Genomic DNA, 18438 nt, shown 5'->3' with positions numbered 1-18438 from the left:
CAAGAGCTGGAGGTGGGTATCAGATCCAGGCACTATAAAATAGGATGTAGGCACTTCAGCCAGGATCTTACCCACTAGGCCAAATGTCTACTTCTACTTCCAACTCTTTTTTCACTTGCTAAGGCTGTGGGAGAGAGACCTTGTGGATTTTGCTGTCACTGTCACATCAAGATACATTTAGGTGCTGTTATTTGAGTGTCATGGTTACTTCAAACTGCCCCTGTACTCTGAGGAAATAAACTCAGAGAAACACACTACTTTTCCATAGGTGAATATCTTAAATTGTGAGGAACATTGTGGAAAGCATGTCTGCACTCAATGCCTGTTAAATATACTTCTACAGCTTGATTAATTTCTTCTTGATAACATCATCATGGTAGGAAAATTGGAGACATCCCATAAAGGCACACCCACTGTGAAAAGTAACTCATAGAAACTGGGTAATTTCTGGTTAAATTCTATCCTGGGCTTTGCCTGCTCTGGGGTTCCTGTCATACAGAGCCCCTTCTAGTATCTTTGTTTATTCCTTCATTCTATTCTGTCAACATGGTTACTCTTAACGATATTATGTTTCAAAGTCTTAAATATCCTTTAAATGCAATGACTGTGGCGTTCAGGTAGTTCAACCTAGACTGTGTGCATGACTCCAGATCCATGTATCTGTCTTCCCATTTGACATCTCAACCTAGATACCCAATTAGTGACTCTTCTACTAGAACTTAAGGTGCACGTAGAAAGGGGGTTTGCTTTCATTAATCACCGCCATGTCCACTGTGCCTTAAAACAGTTCCTGGCTCATAAAAAGCACTCAATAAATACTGTCTCCAATTCCCAGAATATACTAGGTGCTGGTGCTAACAAGATTAACAGTGTATCTCACCCCCAAGTGTTCCTGTCACAGAGGAATTGATAGATATTCAAACCACTAAGAGCTGACAATACACTCATATACAAATGGCATGGAAGTTGTGGAGGCTTTTCCTCTGTGAGGATTTGCCTCCATTGGGATGAACCTTAAATAAAATAGGGAAAGTGAAGTCTGAGGAGGAAGAAAGTCAAATCCATGTGGAAGTGACGGTATAAGCCAAAGCATAAAAGTCACAGTGCTGGTTTTTCTCAGAGTATCAAACTGTCCAGGATATTAGATAAGAAGGTGTGTGGAAGGAAATGAAAGGCTATAAAGCTCAGTTATTGCCTCGAATTTCATTCCAAAAGAAAGTCTTTATTCTCTTATCAAGACCAAACTGGAGGAGTTTAAGAAGACCCAAGAGAGTTGTGCTTTCTAGCGGATCTCACACAGTAATTCATCACCGCAGAGCCCTGCGAGAGGAAGCAGCTTATTGCAAATTTTAGTGCAAGGGTTTTTGCAACTGACAGAAATTACCCTTGCGATGTGTTCTTTGGAGAAGTTCTACAACTTCTTTATGCCTCAATTTATCCATCAGAATTTTTAAAAAATATATCTAATGCTTAATCCCTACCACTCACATGGGACATGGATGGAGTTCCAGGCTTCTGGCTTCAGCCTGGCTTGTTCCTGATCAATGCAGGCATTTGAGAAGTGGACCCACAGATGGAAGATATTTCTCCCTCCCTCCTTCCTCCCTCCCTCCCTCTCTCTCTCTCCATTTCTCTCTCAAGTAGATTAAAATAAACATATATTAAAAAACAGAATGGATAAAATAGTCATCTCTAAAGACTTTTAAATTAAATGAAACTAAAATGATGAATATTTTAAACAGTTTGCACCAGGCACTATTTTACTAATTTGCTTTGACCCAAGAAATCAGCTTACTGCCAAAAGGGAACATAGAACCAGATCACTGCTCAAGTTTCCTAAGATTATGTTGGAAATACAGAGAAGGTGAATAAATATTTTGTGACAGAATATTATTATCATCACTGATGATAGCTCTAAATACCCCCTAATATATCACCAATAATGTATATTTTTTTTTCAATTAATTCATAGACTTTTATTGGGGTTCCGCACCCAGGCGAGGTTCCACGGCCCCAACAGAGCAACAGAGCGGGGGCCGGGGAAGTCGTGCGTCAGAGATAAGGAGAGCTCCTTTTATAGATTCAGGGCATGGGAGTTAAAGGTTGAGGCGGGTCTGATCCTCATTGGTTGACCTTTAGGCACCCGCAGGGACCTTGACAAGGACTTTCTTCCCCGGAAGTAGGCCTCTCCATTCCCGGAAGTGTAGGCCTTCCCTCCTTGCGGGTCCCAAAGCTACCATCCCGACATTTTGATGATAGGAAAGGGGTCAATGATGAGTCTCTTTGGCTACTTCCTGCTGACTGGTGACGTCGTCTACAGGGGTCCGCTGGAGGTATCATGGGGCTCCGCAGGGACAGGCATGTATGGATGGAGGAGCATCTGGCTGACTGCCTGGTTGCTGAAGGCCTCAGTTCATTCCATTTTCACCTGCTGTAAACACTTAAACAGACACTGTAGTATACAAGTCAGGGTGAGACTAGCAACCAATGATCCTAAGAGTGGCATTAACCAGGTAATGAAAGGATTTCATAGAGGAGAGGAAATGAGGGGGGTCTCTGGACCCTTGTGAGGATTGTTTGATGGACGTGGTTTAAATCTGATCCCAGCCAAGACCGAGAGAAAGGCCACTCAACTTTTGCAGGTAGAGGGGTTTGTCTATAGAGAAATTATGAATAATTATACAACATTAACTGGAGGAGAGGACCATCAGTACACACAGGCTGGGAGCAGAGCCACTGATGTTTGAGTAGAGTCTATGATTACAAAGGAATGAGACCCAAATGGGCTAGACAGGGTCTAGAACAAAGGACAGAATCATTACTAGAGGACCCAAGAAAGGTGCTGTCTAAGCCACAACTAAGTTTGCTGATTGAGAGGCAAATAAAACCTGACAGAAGGGGCTTGATAATAATCTGGTGGGATTTAGGCCTTGTAAGTTAAGAGGCCCAGACCTATCTCTTCACATAGGGTACATCCTAAGGGAGGTGTGAATCTCCTTGGGAAGGCACCCTGTTGACTTCCATTACCTAGCTGGCCTGGGAAGAGAGCTGGCCAGGTGAAGGCAGGTGGCATCTCTAACAGGAAATTTACAGTTCTGCCTGTAATGTTGCTGACCCTGCTTGGCCGTCCCCTCAGCAGCAGTGGTCACTTTGGAAGCTGGGCTGAGTGAAGGGCTCTTCAGCTTAGAGCCAATAAGATCCGTGGCTCTGACCTGAAGTCCTTCAACTCCAGGGCTGGTCCATTTCCAGTGATCCAACTCTTGGCTGGCAGAGCTGCCAGGACTCTTCACATGCTGATTTCTGCTGAAGCCCAGGCTTACCACATTGAAAACCACTGTAGTGGACTGGCCTATTGGGTCTCCTTGAGGGCAGATCACTGTACAGAACAGCCATTAATTAATAGGCTGCCACCTATCTTTCCATTTCTGATGCCCAGCTTTCTTTTCCTCCTGATTTTTGTTAAAGCAGACCAGAGGATGCAAGTCAAGGGGGTGCTCAAGTCCCAGATCACTTATTGACAATAGCAATATCAAATGAAAATTTAGAAAGCAGTTTCAATCATTAGATAACAAATACAGCAGTTTCAATTAAACTTTAACTGTTTTTTAATTTACCAATTGATTTGAATTACTTTCTGCTCTTAGTAACCTCAGCTAACCATACTTTCAGTTGGTACCTATAATACATTATTGGCTTCATCTGTTTACAGTGCCATCCCAAAGTACTGAATACAATAGAAGTGGCTGGAAAAAGTACATCAGAACCTATAGGAGGACAGCTAAGCACAGAACCAACAATGCTTTAGTTTTATGAGCAGCAAATCTGATACATAAAACTGTGGATGACAAGACTTTCAGTTGCCACGTTTAAAATTATAAACTCATTATAAACTCAACAAGAGGCACTTGCTTACTTCACATAGCATTTTTGAAAGCACCTGTAGGATTTTACAGAACATTTAACTCTTTAGGCCTCTGTGGCTTTCTCATTAAGATCCAAGATTGCTTCTGTAACCTTCTGTGACTTCCTCACACCTTCTTCAACTTACTTGAAACATTCCATCATTTCCATTCCAGTCTGGTGTAAACTAGCCATCAGGATGAAGTCAATCTTACAAACTTTGTCCTTTCTTTATTCAAAATAACTCTTTCCTTTTAAACTTCCTTACCAAATGCACATTTCTATAACATTTTTAACACAAATTTAACATGCTGAGTATACAAGAATTTACAATAAATTAGCAGTTACACCTAAATGACTTAAGATGCTGATATGATATCTCTACTTGAATTCAATTAAAATTAAAATTGCATTCATCTAAAACAAGTACTAATTACCCATTGCTGTTTCATTGAGTACTGATTACCCGGAAACCTGTTAAAATAAATTGCAAAATAAGTTCAGCAAGTTACAAAGCGATATTTTCAAAGGTAGAGCCAGGTGTTCAGGAATGGGTCCTTTTAAAACTTTGCCGGATGGTGGCCAGGGAAGCAGGGGCAGTGAATCCCATTAGGGTGGGTGGGGAGCTTGACACTGGTGGTTGGGCCACGTGGCCACCTGGCTTCCAGCAATGGTGGTGGGGAGAGGCAGGACATGGGGTGGGGCAGGGCCGAAGAATGCGCATATGGGGGCAGGAGGTTCCTGGCTATCTGTGGGTCCCCAGGAACTCAGGAGGGTCCGAAAAGGTGGAGGGTGGAGAGTTTGGCAGTAACACAGAAGAGGCGTCCTTAGGAGATGGGGGCCCGATCTTGGCCAGCAAGACCTGGGCCGTGGAACAGGCAGAGAGGAAAGTAGGGGAGAAGGGAGTAGGATGGGAGCGGAGGTCACAGAAAGCCTGGAGATATGGGACCATTTTCTCTCCCTGCTGCAGAAATTCTCAAGGAAATTAGGCCACGCCTGGGTGGAGTAGAAAATTAGGCATTTACTTTGTAGAGCCTGGGCCAGTCCCAGTTTCTTCAAGTTCTTTAGGAGGCAGGCCAGAGGGCATTTTGAGTCCCACCCTCAGGATTGGCCAGATCCCATGGTCTCCCCATAGCCCGGATCTACTGAAATTCAGTCAAGGCATCCCCTGTCCCGGACTTCAGCAGACGGATTAGAGGTCAGTCCTCTATGGGGCCAAGCCAGCGGTGGGACGTCTCCAACAGCTGCTGGGAGGCTAAACAGCAGAGAACAGAGGTCATGTGCGCACGATTTGGAGGTCTCTGTCTGGACGGAGAGCTAGCCAGAGATCACAGAGACTGGGCCAACCCAGAGGAGGGAGGGAGAGCAAGGGAGGAGTTACTTACAGTTGGTTGAGCGTGGTCCATAGTCAGCCTGGGGCACCAGACAGGTTCAATGAGCAAGGGGGCCTCGAACCCAGAAAGGGGAGGCTGTAAACCTCAGCTCCTGGGTTTTGGCACCATCTGTAAGGTGTCCGACACGTACCAAATCTTCCCGGGCAGACAAATTAATTAATTCACTCCCGGGTGAGGTTCCCCGGTCCCAACAGAGCAACAGAGCGGGGGCCGGGGAAACCGCCCAATAATGTATTAGTACCTTTACTCAAACTCCCTAGATAATAGATTCTATTTATGACCTACTTTTTAATATTTGTTTTCATTTTATTTGAAAGGCAGAGAGAGATATTCCATCCACTCATTCGCCCCCAAATTCCCAAAACAGCCATGACTGAGCCAAATGAAAGCAATCAGTCCCATGTGGGTGGCAGGGACCCACGTTCTCAAGCCGTCCTGATGCCTCACAGGATATACAATAGCAGGAAGCTGGATCAGAAGCAGAGCAGCTGGAACTCTAACCATGCACTCCAATACAGGATGCTCAGTTTAGTGGTTGTGTCAAATGCCCAACCATTCTGCCTGCTTTCTAAAGCAGCAGACTAACATCTCATGAATTGGGCCTCAAAGGTTGCAGGAATACATTTTCCATCTGTTCCTTTACAATGAGATTTTTAAATATACATTCTAATTAAAATCCTTAAAAGTATCACTTTGCTGTTACCTTCTAAAATTAAGTAAAAATAAAACCTTTTTGCAAAGAGTAGAGATCAAAAACTGATGATTGACCATTTTATTATTTCCTCTAATAGACATTCACTCCTCTATGCTCTTTTTTTGTCCTCAAACCACCAGCTGTCACATCCAGACTTCAGGGTCAGAGGGTTGGGATTTAAGTTCTGACTCTAGAGCTCTCTGTTTGGGGTAGGCATTTGCTGCAGCAGTTAAGACAGTACTTGGGACACCCTAATCTCATGCTAGATAGAGTGTTTAGGTTGGAATCCAGGCTCTGTTCCTGACTGCAACTCCCTAGCAATGCACACCCTGGGAGGTAATGCAGAGGGATCAAGCACTTGGGTCCCTGCCATCCATGTGGGAGAACTGGATAAAGTTCCTAGCCCCTGGCTTCAGTATGCTTCAGACCTATCTGCTCTGGTCATTTGGGGATCTCTTTCCCCCTCTCCCTCTCCATTTCTTCCTCCTTCCCTCCTTTTTTTCCTCCTCTCACCTCTATCTTTCCCTGTCTTTCAAATAAAATAAAAATAAACTTTTAAAATAAAAAAATTTTTAAATAAAAAAACTTTTAAAAATTTAATTCCTATTTTTATGTCTTTTATAAGTTGCATTGATCCTTTTAGCACTGAATTCCTGATCTATGAAAGCAAGGTGATAGTATTTATGTAGAGGATAATTGTAATGCTCAGTTATAATAAAAGAATAGTTTTATCTCACAAAGACCCAACAATCAAAAGTGAAGTATCACCACTGTGGCTCACAGCTCCCTCTAGTTTATATTCCTTCTAAAACCTGCTTCTGATATGGAGTCACATGCTTATTATACTGTGATATTGGAAGGATTGTGCTACTTTTGTTGGCCAAGGACATCGTGACAGGCATTTGACAAGATACTGCCCTAGGAGTCAAGGAGTCCAGGGTGGAGGCCTAATTCTGTCACAGATGTGCCCAGTGGTTTTGATTTACATCCAATGAAGCTCTGGCATTATGTCTAAACCTGAAATTACACAGGAAATGGGCTAGTTTCACATCCACTTTCAATTCCTACACAATTTTCTGGTTAGGGCACTTGGCTATCAATTTTCTGACTCCTGAGTGCATATGTGATTCCTAGGTAGGTTCAGAATCTTCCTTCTGTCTGCAGAAGGAAGTACAGCAGCATAGTTAAGTCAATGAGCCCTGGAGTTGGACTTTCCAGTCCTACAACTTGATGCTGCTATTGTGTGACCATGGGCAAGTTACTGAATCTCTCTAAACCAGTGTCTTCATCAGTAAAGCAGGCATATAGAATCATAGTATGCTTGTGAGAATTTTATGAGTTAATATTTTAAAGTGCATACACATAGCAAATGCTAAAAAGATGATTTGATCTTTTTTAGAACAAATAGGAAAAATTAGAACCCAAGAGGAATTCCTTTGTTAGGGCATTTTTAATTTAGTGAACTAATCTAGGTTATCTTTCCTCATTCCTCTCCATATTTCATTACTTTTTAAACATTTTTCTCATTGACCATAATCCCCCTCAGCTTTCTTATATTCTGACTCTACCATCAAACCCTTTGGGTCTTTATTTATCTGTAAGTTCAAACACATCCCCTCTTTTCTTCCTACTACAACCCCCAGCATTACTATTTGTAGATATTCCATATATGTGTATGACTGACAATATAATTTTATTTCTCCCATTTACCAAAAATCAATTAAGATAGTACCCCCCACAAGAAATAATGACTCCTATTTTAAGGGGCCATTTATGACTTGCTATTATAATAATATGGCAAATCATGATAATCACTGCAATTAGGCAATTCTCTTCTCAAGTCTAAGCTTGTTGGAGAGTTATTTTTATTTATACATAAGGTAGAAACAATCCATTCAGAAGTGCTGTGAGAAATAGCCCCAGCCATTCGCCTCTGGGCTGTAATACTTTATAAGTGATTGAATTCAATCATGAAATTGCAAAGCAATTCAAGTTCTCCTGGAATGGAAATTGCAATGCCATTGCCAACAAGTACCTCTCACGTAAAATGTTCAAAAATAATTGGGCATTTCAAAGTACTTTTCATTTTCAAGGTGATATGTGAATATTAAATAGGATAAAGTGCTAATCATTAAGGGTTGTTTTTTTTTTCCTAAAATGCATTCAGGACCAGGATCAAATAAACAATTTTGGAATAGGCAATGTTTTGGGAATTCCAGTCACTCAGGATGATCTGGGGAATGCTAGGACCCTATGGTGTTTCAGGTTGGATTGATTGCTTTCTACGTGTGGGATGCACATGATCAACTTGGAATTAATTGCTCATACACTTTCCATGTACACCTGAAAATAGCTCCTGGTGGGTGGATGGATGAATGGTTGTGAAGACAGGAAGAGTCATGGGGGCTCCCAAGTCTTCAGCATCTTGACACACAGTATTTAAAGTTGGCAAAGTTTAAAGAGTTGCTTCCAGGGCCTGGCTCAGATCTGAAGTCTCCAACTGGGAGGTCAAATCATAGAACTGGAAGAGGAAAAACAGGCTGGTGGCAGATGCTGACCCCTCGACTCATCAGCTGTACAGAGGTGTGGGCTTGAGCAAATGCCTTTGTCTTTGAAACTGCCATCTCAATTCTTTGATCTTGGGGAGGAAGGAAATGAAGGATCAGAATGCTGACTTTATGGGCTTCATGTCCACATACATGTAAATTTTTGAAATAGAACAGGAGGCAAGAAATTATAAGCCATGAAAAATTCTGTGGACATCTTCCTCCAGGTGGCTTTATCTTTGTACTGACACATAGGAATTGAACATTAAAGAAACAAGATCATCATCTTATTCAAGAGGTTCTGAGGGGTAGTTCCAATGCTGAGGTCAAGAATATTCTAGTTTTATTGAATGTAAAGCTGAGACTTTGAGCATAACCTATACATTCTCCTCCAATATCTGCCTCTAGACCACATTTCTGAGTATTTAGTGCTATGTCACATATTGTTAGAAAGTAGTTGGTCTCATGACAATGTTATTGTCATACTGATCAAGTCACTATTAGACCAGTTAAAGGCAAACGTTAGGAGTAAAGGCTCAGAGGACATTTTTATAAATGAGATAAAGCAATATAAGTCAAGCAGGCTGAGACTTTGGCTAGACAAATCAATTACAGCTCAAATAGAATTTTAAAGTTATAACATTTATTATCTTATTATAATGAGAAATCAATATGTTTGAAAAGGGTAATATATTTAGAAATGGGATCTTCTATAAGTATACATTATCCTTCAAATGAAATCCATTTATTTCACATTAAAATATTTTTTGAGACAGAGTGAGTGAGCACTCCCATCCACCAGTTCACTCCCCACTTGCCCATAATGGCTAGGGGAGTAGCAGCCAGGAACTTAATCCAGGTCTCCCACATGGGTGGCAGGAAGCCAGTCACTTGACTCATCACTACTGCTTTACAGAGTCTTCATTATCAGGAAGCTGGAGTCAGGGATAGGAGCCAGGAATCAAATCCAGGTGCTCTAATGTGGGACCAGGGTATCTTTACTGCTAGGCTAAATATCTGCCCACAGTTCACATTTTTTTATTGAGCACTTGTAGTGAGCCAGACTCAATGCTGCCTGACTGGTCTGTTCATAGCCTGGCAAGACCTGGTTAAAAGGAGGGAGCAACATCACCAGCAAGCGTTCACCTGTGTGTGCATGGCCTGAGTGTGGAACCAGCTTCCTCAAGAAAGGGACATTGTTTTTCACAATTCACAAGCATGTGTTTTCCAAAGGCAGGACTCACACTCAAACACTTGTTTTGGAACAAAGCATGTTCTAGAGAGATAGTTTGACCTTAGAGTCAAATTTGCACCATTATGAGTTGTGCTGTAATAAACCTCTACTGCATTTTAAGATAAGTTGTAAAAGGAGGAGAAAGATGCCTATTTTTAAAACTCATTCTGTTCTCTGGTGATTTGAATTCCAATTTCTAGCCCAATTGTGTCATGGCCTGAGGGGACCGTTGACTCAGACATAGAACAACCTTGGCTCTGAGAGACTTAAATCTAAGGGACAAAGAACAAAAAAAGACAGGAAGCTCAAGGGTATCTGGTTTGGGGAATTTGTTGTCTGATTAAAATCAAATCTGTAAGAAGAGACATGAATTAGAATACTGTTTGTGTTCAACTCAACTGGGAATGCAAATGCATCATTAGCTGAGCTCCTTGGCGTGTTATCTGAGTGGTTCCACCCTGGAGACAATTCAGGAGACCACAGTACCACCCCATTCTGCTTTTTGTCCCAGAGAAACTACTCTGCCTACCTGAACCTAAATTTCTCAGCGTAAGATGCAGAAAAACAAGCAGCTTTATGTACTTATCAGCTTGGAGATCCAGTCACTTTTGGACCTTATTCTATCTCTAATAGGCACAGCATTTTCTGCCATCCTAGAGCTACCCTCAAGCTACCCAAGCACATGGCCCTGCAGGAAAGTCAAAGTACTTAGAGCTCAGTACCCAGTGGGCTTTTGGTTTACAATGCTTTATCAAATAGTATAACAAAATTATGGCTTGAACAGAACTTGGCTCCTCAAATTGATGCAGGCTCTTAAACCCTGAAGCCTCATGAATTAGAGCAGGGGCTTGGGCGCTGGTGGGGCATTTTGGAAGTGACTGGTTTGGGTGAAGGTGCTCCAGGATCTCTGAGCTTCACGGTGGCTTCATAGGGAGAGAATACAGAGAGGATCGAGGAAGAGTGCTCCTGTGCCTCTGTTTCCTTGCTTGCCACAACAGCATCCTTTCACCATCTTCCAGCCTCACCAGCTGCCCGAGCCAAGCGGACCACCCAGTCTTGGACTGTGAATTCGCAACTTGGAAGCCAAAAGTCAACCTTCCATCTTAATTCCTTCGTCTCAGCTACTGTAGTCAAAGTAACAAAAAGCTGACAAAGTCACCGTCTCTTAAAGTAGCTGACTAAGCACATGATCTTTGATGTCAAAAAGGCAGGAATCAAATCTCGGCTCCATCCTGTGGTTTATGTTCTTTGAGGCTCAGTTTGCTGCTTGTAAAATAAAAGCAAAATAGGTTTCACACATGTTTTTGATCAGTATTGGAGTAAGATAATAGGAGCCAGACTTAGAGCAGAACTTCTCTAGATGGTAGACTGCATTAACAACCCGATCATAGAGGTTAGAAACTTGAATATTAGGGTATAGAAAACACTTGTTTGCCTTATCCCTAAGTAGCCCTTTGTCCTTGGGTTACTTGGGCAAGGTGAGGTTACTGCAACTTAATCCTCAGTTTTCTCATCTATGAAATGGGAATGACAGTCCCTCTGTTGAAGACTATTGTGAATATTAACTGAAACTAAGCAGACTGTAAACAGCAAGATCATTTATTAGTGTTGGGAGTCATGTGAATAGAGGTGGATGTGTTAGTTTGTGATGGTTTCCATAAAATGTACCAGATGGGTTGTGTGAATCAGCAGACACTTTTCTCACATTTTTTGAAGCCTACAAGTCCAACATCAAGGTACCAGAAGGGCACCGAATTCTTGCTGTGTGTTCACACAGCTGTTTTTCTGTTAACCTCTATCCTTGTGTTACGGGAAAATGGCGGTGGAGAAATTATTATTACCTCAGTTCTTTGTCTCACATGGAAGAAGAATTTCCAAGCAGACAGCAGAAAGATTTAAAGATTTATTAGAGTCAAAGACCTCCAGCCAGAGCAGCAAGGAGGAAGGGCTTCTCAGAGAGGAAAAAAACCAAAGGGCCCATGGCACTGGGGTTTTTAAGTTCAATTTCGAAGATTGGCATTCAGTTACTAGGTGGGAACAAAACCCATCAAAAGACCTGATTTACAAGTCTTTATCCTATCTGGCTTGCTCATGAGAAAACAAAAACCATACAGAGGGATGGGATAGGAAACTTATTTTTTTCAATAAACTGTGATCACCACTCCCTTGCCATTCTCATGGTAAATTTGGAGATTGAAAAGGAAGGAAGGTGGCCTGTTTGTTCTTGCTAAAGATAACCTTTTTTGGGGGAAGCAAATATTCTACACCCCAAATTCCATTGAGACAACACTGACTACCTATTAACCCATCTGACTCTTCACACAGGAGGGGCATTATAGCCTCACCCTCGTGGTCTCATTTGACATTAATTACTTCCTTAAAAGCCTTGCTCCAAATACACTCACACTGGGCATTAGGTCTTCAACATATGCTTTGTGGGAACACAGTTCAGTCCACGGCAGGACAAAAACTCAGATTGCAGTAGATTAAAGAGAGACCAGGAGGTAGGAAATGGACCCAGTAAGTATGGTCAATTTTCCTGATAAGTTTGACAATGCAGAGAAAGGAGAAGGCTTGTCATTTCTATCATTTCTGTTGGTATTGAAAGAGTGCAGCAAAGTGGAAAGGAGATAGGCAGTGGAATCAAACATTTGGTTATAAATTGTGTCCTTGTCTTTTCTTCACAAACATCTGCCCTTGCATTTCTTTATTTCTATGAGGCTTGATTTCCATGTACATGAAAAATGGACAATTATATCTCATTGTGTAGTTATTTTGAGATAAGAATTATTTCAGAAAGACATATAGCAGATCTGGCATTTAACAGGAAGCCACTAAATATTAGGCACAGTATAAGAATCACCCCAAACACATGTTCTTAAATGATGATTGAGTTCACAGTCCTGTGTAGAATCATGCTGTGCCCCCCACAGTTTTCCTCCAGGAATCAGAGTTGATTGGGTTCGGTAGTGTTGCTTTGTGAACTTATATGCTGGTGACTGGTGATGATTTGAGGCAAGTTTTCAGAGCCCGTCAAGCTCCTAGAAATAGAAACAGCCCTTTAGCAGGTAGGAGTCATTAAGAAGTAAGGTATCAGTCAGCTGGGAAAACGAGAGCCTGAAGGCAGCCACTTCAAGAATGGTTCTTTTTGAATACTGCATGTGATGATCGTCCTATCACACACTAAGTTCAATTATGCTGACCTGCTGGCCCCAGAGCCCTTTGTCTCAGACGTGGCTTCTGCTAGTCTGCGACAGCAGGGAAAAAAAATGTTGGTTTTCTGGTTCAGACTGTCGCATGGTACAAAGGCTGAGAGGTTAATGGGCTGTTTTGTTTCTTTCCAGTGGAAAGGTCATTAGGTCTAGACAAGGGTACACTATGATCAAAAGACTGCTCACAAAATGTGATTAAAATTTCCTCTATTTTTGTCTGTGTTATGTTTCTTGAAACAAGGAGTAGAAAACACAGTGACTCTAAGGCAGACATTTAAGGTCCACCAACAACTGAAAAATCTCATTTGGAAAGAAATCTCCCTAAAAGGCAGCTGAGATTGAAGGGGCTTCAGATGAATAGAAACATGAATACCACTATCAATTGTTTGTTCATTCATTCATAGATTAACTCTGTGTGACTATGAATTGGGTCCAGAAAATATACAGGTATGTAAGACATTGATTGTATCTTCAAGGGAACTCACATGAAAAGATAAATATGAACAGATCATACTAATATATTATATTCATGCATGGATTTCAAAATTTTACATCAAAATAAGCTCATATTTTAACTCAACTTCCCACAACTTTTAATGCAGCTATGTACATGTGATATAAGAGGGAGGGATGTGGAAGCTCTGACCAGGAAGTCAACAGTTCTGTACAGCAATCTGCAGAGGTTTCAGAAATGTGGCACAAATATTTGAATTGGATCATAAGAGATATACGCATCTTAACAAGTAGAAAAAGAAAGAGCAATATTTTAGGTTGAAATGGTACTATAAGTGATCCAGAAAGAGCTTACACAAGGCATCTTTAAGAACACAGAGCCTATCTATTTGATATTATCTATTTACATTTGGTCTGCTGCATGCGTTTATTTCTGCATTGGTAAGCACAGTAATACACACAATTCAAGTCATTGGATCAACAGCAATCTTAAAGATCAGCATTTTCTTTCATCCTATCTATCTCAGACTGATTGAGTAAAATCAACCAATTTGTACAAATAAATGAAGGAAAAGTTCAAAGAGCCTCATTTTGAGCTTTTAAAATTCTCCCCACAAAGTTCAGGCTGAGGTCAATTTGCTAATGTGTAACTGCCTTTTCCCACTGCCTCTAGCCAACTTCACATTACATATTTTAGGTGCACACACTAAGTCCTCATCAGTTTTATCCTTTTCAGCTCCAAGTTAATTTTTGACCTTCTCATATTTTCATGTTTCTTTCTATTCTTATATATCCATCACTATGCTGAAGATTTTTCTCTGCCATTGTTTTCAAATAAGTTATCAGAATATGAAAGCTAAGAAATGAATGTTTTCTTTCATCCCTTGCTACTTTTTCTTGACAAGTAAAGCCATGTCAAGTATGGTGCTTCATCACCATTATTGGTATTTTGTGAACTCCTTGAGAGCAGTAATTAGGACATGCCAAGAACAGTTCACCTGACCATCTTTCCCTACTAAGAAACAGCTCTGGTCCTTCAATTCCCTCAGTGAGGCCAGGCAATAGGTAGGTGTGGATGTTAGCAAAAGGTAGCGCCAAAAAGGTGACTTAGACAAAAATGACAACATTTCCAACTAGTCCAAGGATAAAGTAATTGTGAGTCCTGGTAGAAGTGACTGTTTCCAGATTCAGAGAGGTAAGACTAAGGTAATCTGTAGTCAGAGAAGAGATGAAGTAGAGGAAGGACATGGCTTTATACTGGACCTTGGAGTTCTTGTTTCTACTGAGTTCCAACTCTGAGGAGTAGACATGATAATGGCAAGCAGAACTCCATTAGATGTTTCTGAAAACAAGGATACTGGCATTTGAGACACAGGCACCCAGATCCTAATATATCCCTCAACACTTACAAGTGTGTGCTTATAGGACCCTATAACAAATGTGCATATATTACCAGTTGTCATGAGGCAGAATATGTTCTACAGACAAATACCTTTGGACTCTTGTTTGTTTTTGAGATCACATTTTTTAGTTTACATTGTGGGCAAAGGCTTAATAAAGAACCCAATAAATGAGAGGTGAAAAGATGATATTTCATCAGAAAAATAAGCAACAGTTTGTGTTAAGCAAACAAAAGGATTCTTTGTAAGTTCTTTAAAAACCTATATTTTCCAATATTTTGTTATAAAAGTACATTAAAACACTTTCCCAAATATGGATATGAAATGCTTTTTGCATAGAGTATCTTTGAGAAATTATAGCATAAACATAACTCACAAAGCAATGTTCAATATTTAGAGTTTGCTATTACCATGGATTCCCCTCACTACAAAATAGGTCTAAGAAGGAGATCGTTTGTCCAGTGGGCACATAAAATGAAGTTTATACCATTTCACCTGGCTGCTTCCTGCCTTACCCATGTCGGCACCTTGATCTGCACATTTATTTGTTGCTCAGGGTTAAATATCTGACTTCAGTAGCATCCTCGGAGCGTAGTAGCACAGTCCTATCGGGAGTTACATGATCCATAAGGTAATGCAGATTGTTACTAAACAGCAATTCTGTTCTTATAGCTGGTGCATAATACATACACACAAAGCCCATCAAAGTCAGCTGGTTGGTGTTTTATACTGTTTTACATTTATTATAATAGAATTGTAGCATCTATATTAATGAACATAATGTGCAAAGAGTGTAGAAGTAGCTTAGCTAAATACTATTCAGTCTTGGAAACGTAAAGATCATTAGTGTCACTGAGTATCCTCCTTTTGTGGACAAATTATGGATGCCTGCAAGCAGTGCCTGCTGTTTTCCTGTGTTGCTGTGTCTAAGCACCAGTGAGCAGCTGCTGGCAGTAAAACTCTTTCTGGTTTTCCTTCACAGACAGCGTGGAAGATGAGCTGGAGATGGCCACCGTCAGACATCGACCCGAGGCCCTTGAGCTTCTGGAAGCCCAGAGCAAATTTACTAAGAAAGAGCTTCAGATTCTTTACAGAGGATTTAAGAATGTAAGAAATTTCTTTTTCACTTACTTTCCTATAGTTCTCAAAACAACACTGAAATGTGAGAGGAAGGGGAGGGGGTGCCTACTATTCCACAAGAGTTCTTTTACAATGCATTTCAAACTGCTCTGTCTTACATATGAATAGAGTCATATCCACTGGGACTGTGATTGACCATGGCGCACCAATGCAGGTATAGTGTAGTTCCCCACTACATCAGGATGAGTTCTTTAAAAGGTTCACTTGATTCAATCCTTAGTTAGGATTTCTTTTATTTTTGTTTTTCACCTACATTGACATCATTTCAGTAAGGTTCAACTGTTTCTTTCTTTTTTTTTTTTTTTTTTTTTTTTTTTTTTTTTTTTTTTGACAGGCAGAGTGGACAGTGAGAGAGAGAGACAGAGAGAAAGGTCTTCCTTTGCCGTTGGTTCACCCTCCAATGGCCGCCGCGGCCGGCGCGCTGCGGCCGGCACACCGCGCTGATCCGATGGCAGGAGCCAGGAGCCAGGTGCTTTTCCTGGTCTCCCATGCACCTGGGCCATCCTCCACTGCACTCCCTGGCCACAGCAGAGGGCTGGCTTGGAAGAGGGGCAACCGGGACAGAATCCGGCGCCCCGACCGGGACTAGAACCCGGTGTGCCGGCGCCGCTAGGCGGAGGATTAGCCTAGTGAGCCGCGGCGCCGGCCCTCAACTGTTTCTTCACTGTTTACCTATGCTTGCCTTGAGTGGCAAATTGGGACCCATGAAGGAACTCTATTCCTAGCGCTGAAGAAAGAGTGCTATAGTTTGTAGCAGATGATGCTGCCAGTGACTCTACATCACAGGAATCTATAGGCAGCATCAGGTTCTCTGTGTGTGTACCCTACCTCCTTGGGGAAACATCAACCAAAGGATTCATAGAGACAATGTGTTTAACCTAGCAGTCTAATCAATACACACTCTTGCTGAATACTTCATATGAACTCAGTTTCAAGCCAGATGCTGCAGGTTATTAAAAAGCCAGGGAGGATGTACTCCTATTTCGAGGAACTAATGGTCAGAATTGGGAAAGCTTTCAAACGTGTATATTGATGCTATGCCAAGTCAACATTCATTTTGTTCTTAGCATTTGTAAACCTAAGGAACTATAGGTGTTTACAATTAAGTTGCTTTTATTCCTTCCTATACCCACCCCTAAAGAGCTCAATTTCCATAAGTAGAAGTCTAGAATGGCCAAAAATCTCTCTTAAATCCAGCACGTCCAAATATAGTCACTTGTAACTGGGGTCTTAGTCCAACCTCACGGAGACAGACATGAAACTCTGCCTCTTCTTCAATGTCCACAACAGAAATTAAGAGAATGTGTAACTCTCACTGACTTGGAAGAATATTTTTATAGGGTTTCATCAAGCATCTTGCACACAACCTTCCACAACCTCTCAGGCTACGTAAGGTCTATCTTTATCCTATTTCTGCTTTTCAACCGTCTCCTTTTCCTGGACTTTATAATTGATTTTGCTCTGCAGTATGCAGGATAACTTCCTTAACCTTGGTCATCTTCTAACACCCAGGACTTTGTGGTGGTAGACTAGGATAGGGGAGGTTATAATAGAGATGATTGCCCACCAACCACAGACAGGATTCTGATTAAAAAGAATCTTGATATGTGATTAAGATTATACTTACAAATAAACATGCATGAGGAGACAGGACTCTGACGACTCAGGATTATTACCTGTGCCTATTTTAAAGCGAATTGCAGGCTTCAGAGAGAGCGAACACTGTAGCAAAGAAGCTGCACTGACCACTGGCAGCAGCGACTCTGAGCAGCAAGGATGTGCAAGGAAAGGAGGTATAAAAGGCTAAATCTGGGCCAACAGTTAGTCCCCAAAAAAGTTAATCCCAAAACACAATAAAATTTAAAACATATCCAGGTGAAAATCTAAAGTCTTTGTACTAAATCAGGTAGCTTGCAATAAGTAAATTTCATTTCTTCTTGACATTGGGTTGTGCATCAGATATAAAATGGATATCAACTGAAGAAGTACTTAATCCAACCTCCCTCATCCCCGTGAACCCTGACTGCTGCTATGTTACTATTTCACTGCCGTCACTGTAGTGTCTGTCCATTTGAGGTCCGGCTGCCTTTCATCCATTTGCTATAAATTGGACTCATGACGACTGCCATCATTAACCTTTGGAGCCAGCAGCTCTGCAGTATGTCTCATTCAAGTGGCACTTCACAATAAATTGCCCAGCTCCAAAGTCTACATTATTTGCTTTCTTTTCTTTTATTTTTTTGCCTATGTATTCGTTTTCTCCTTTTCTTCTTCTCTGTTCCCTACTTGTTTTCTTTCTTCTGTTCCTACCCTCCTGACCCCACTTCTATTACTTTACTGCTCCTACTTCTCCCTCCTTTTTTCACCTGTTTATTCCTCTGGTAAATTTTTGTAGCATTTTTGCCACTCTTCTCATTCTTTCTCTCTTCTCTATGCTTTTTCCTCTTCTCTCTCTACACTGCTAT

At 41.3% G+C, this 18438-nt stretch overlaps 1 protein-coding gene across 7 annotated transcripts in view; it reads left to right on the top strand.

Annotated features, from left to right (window-relative positions):
* The window catches only part of KCNIP4 (potassium voltage-gated channel interacting protein 4), a 1209654-nt gene that overhangs the window by 1064083 nt on the left and 127133 nt on the right, over positions 1–18438 (top strand). For 6 of the 7 annotated variants that reach the window (XM_051842102.3, XM_051842088.3, XM_070068103.2 and 3 more), the window contains one exon: positions 15816–15940. In XM_051842102.3, the coding sequence (XP_051698062.1) occupies positions 15816–15940 (125 nt within the window). The remainder of the gene's footprint in view (positions 1–15815; positions 15941–18438) is intronic. The other variant, XM_089326981.1, reaches the window with a different exon arrangement.

Source organism: Oryctolagus cuniculus, chromosome 2, assembly GCF_051225735.1.
Source record: "Oryctolagus cuniculus isolate XC-2025 breed Fujian yellow rabbit chromosome 2, ASM5122573v1, whole genome shotgun sequence".
Lineage (NCBI taxonomy): Eukaryota > Metazoa > Chordata > Mammalia > Lagomorpha > Leporidae > Oryctolagus > Oryctolagus cuniculus.
Note: the sequence above shows the minus strand (reverse complement) of the source record. Positions and strands in the feature narration are given on the sequence as shown.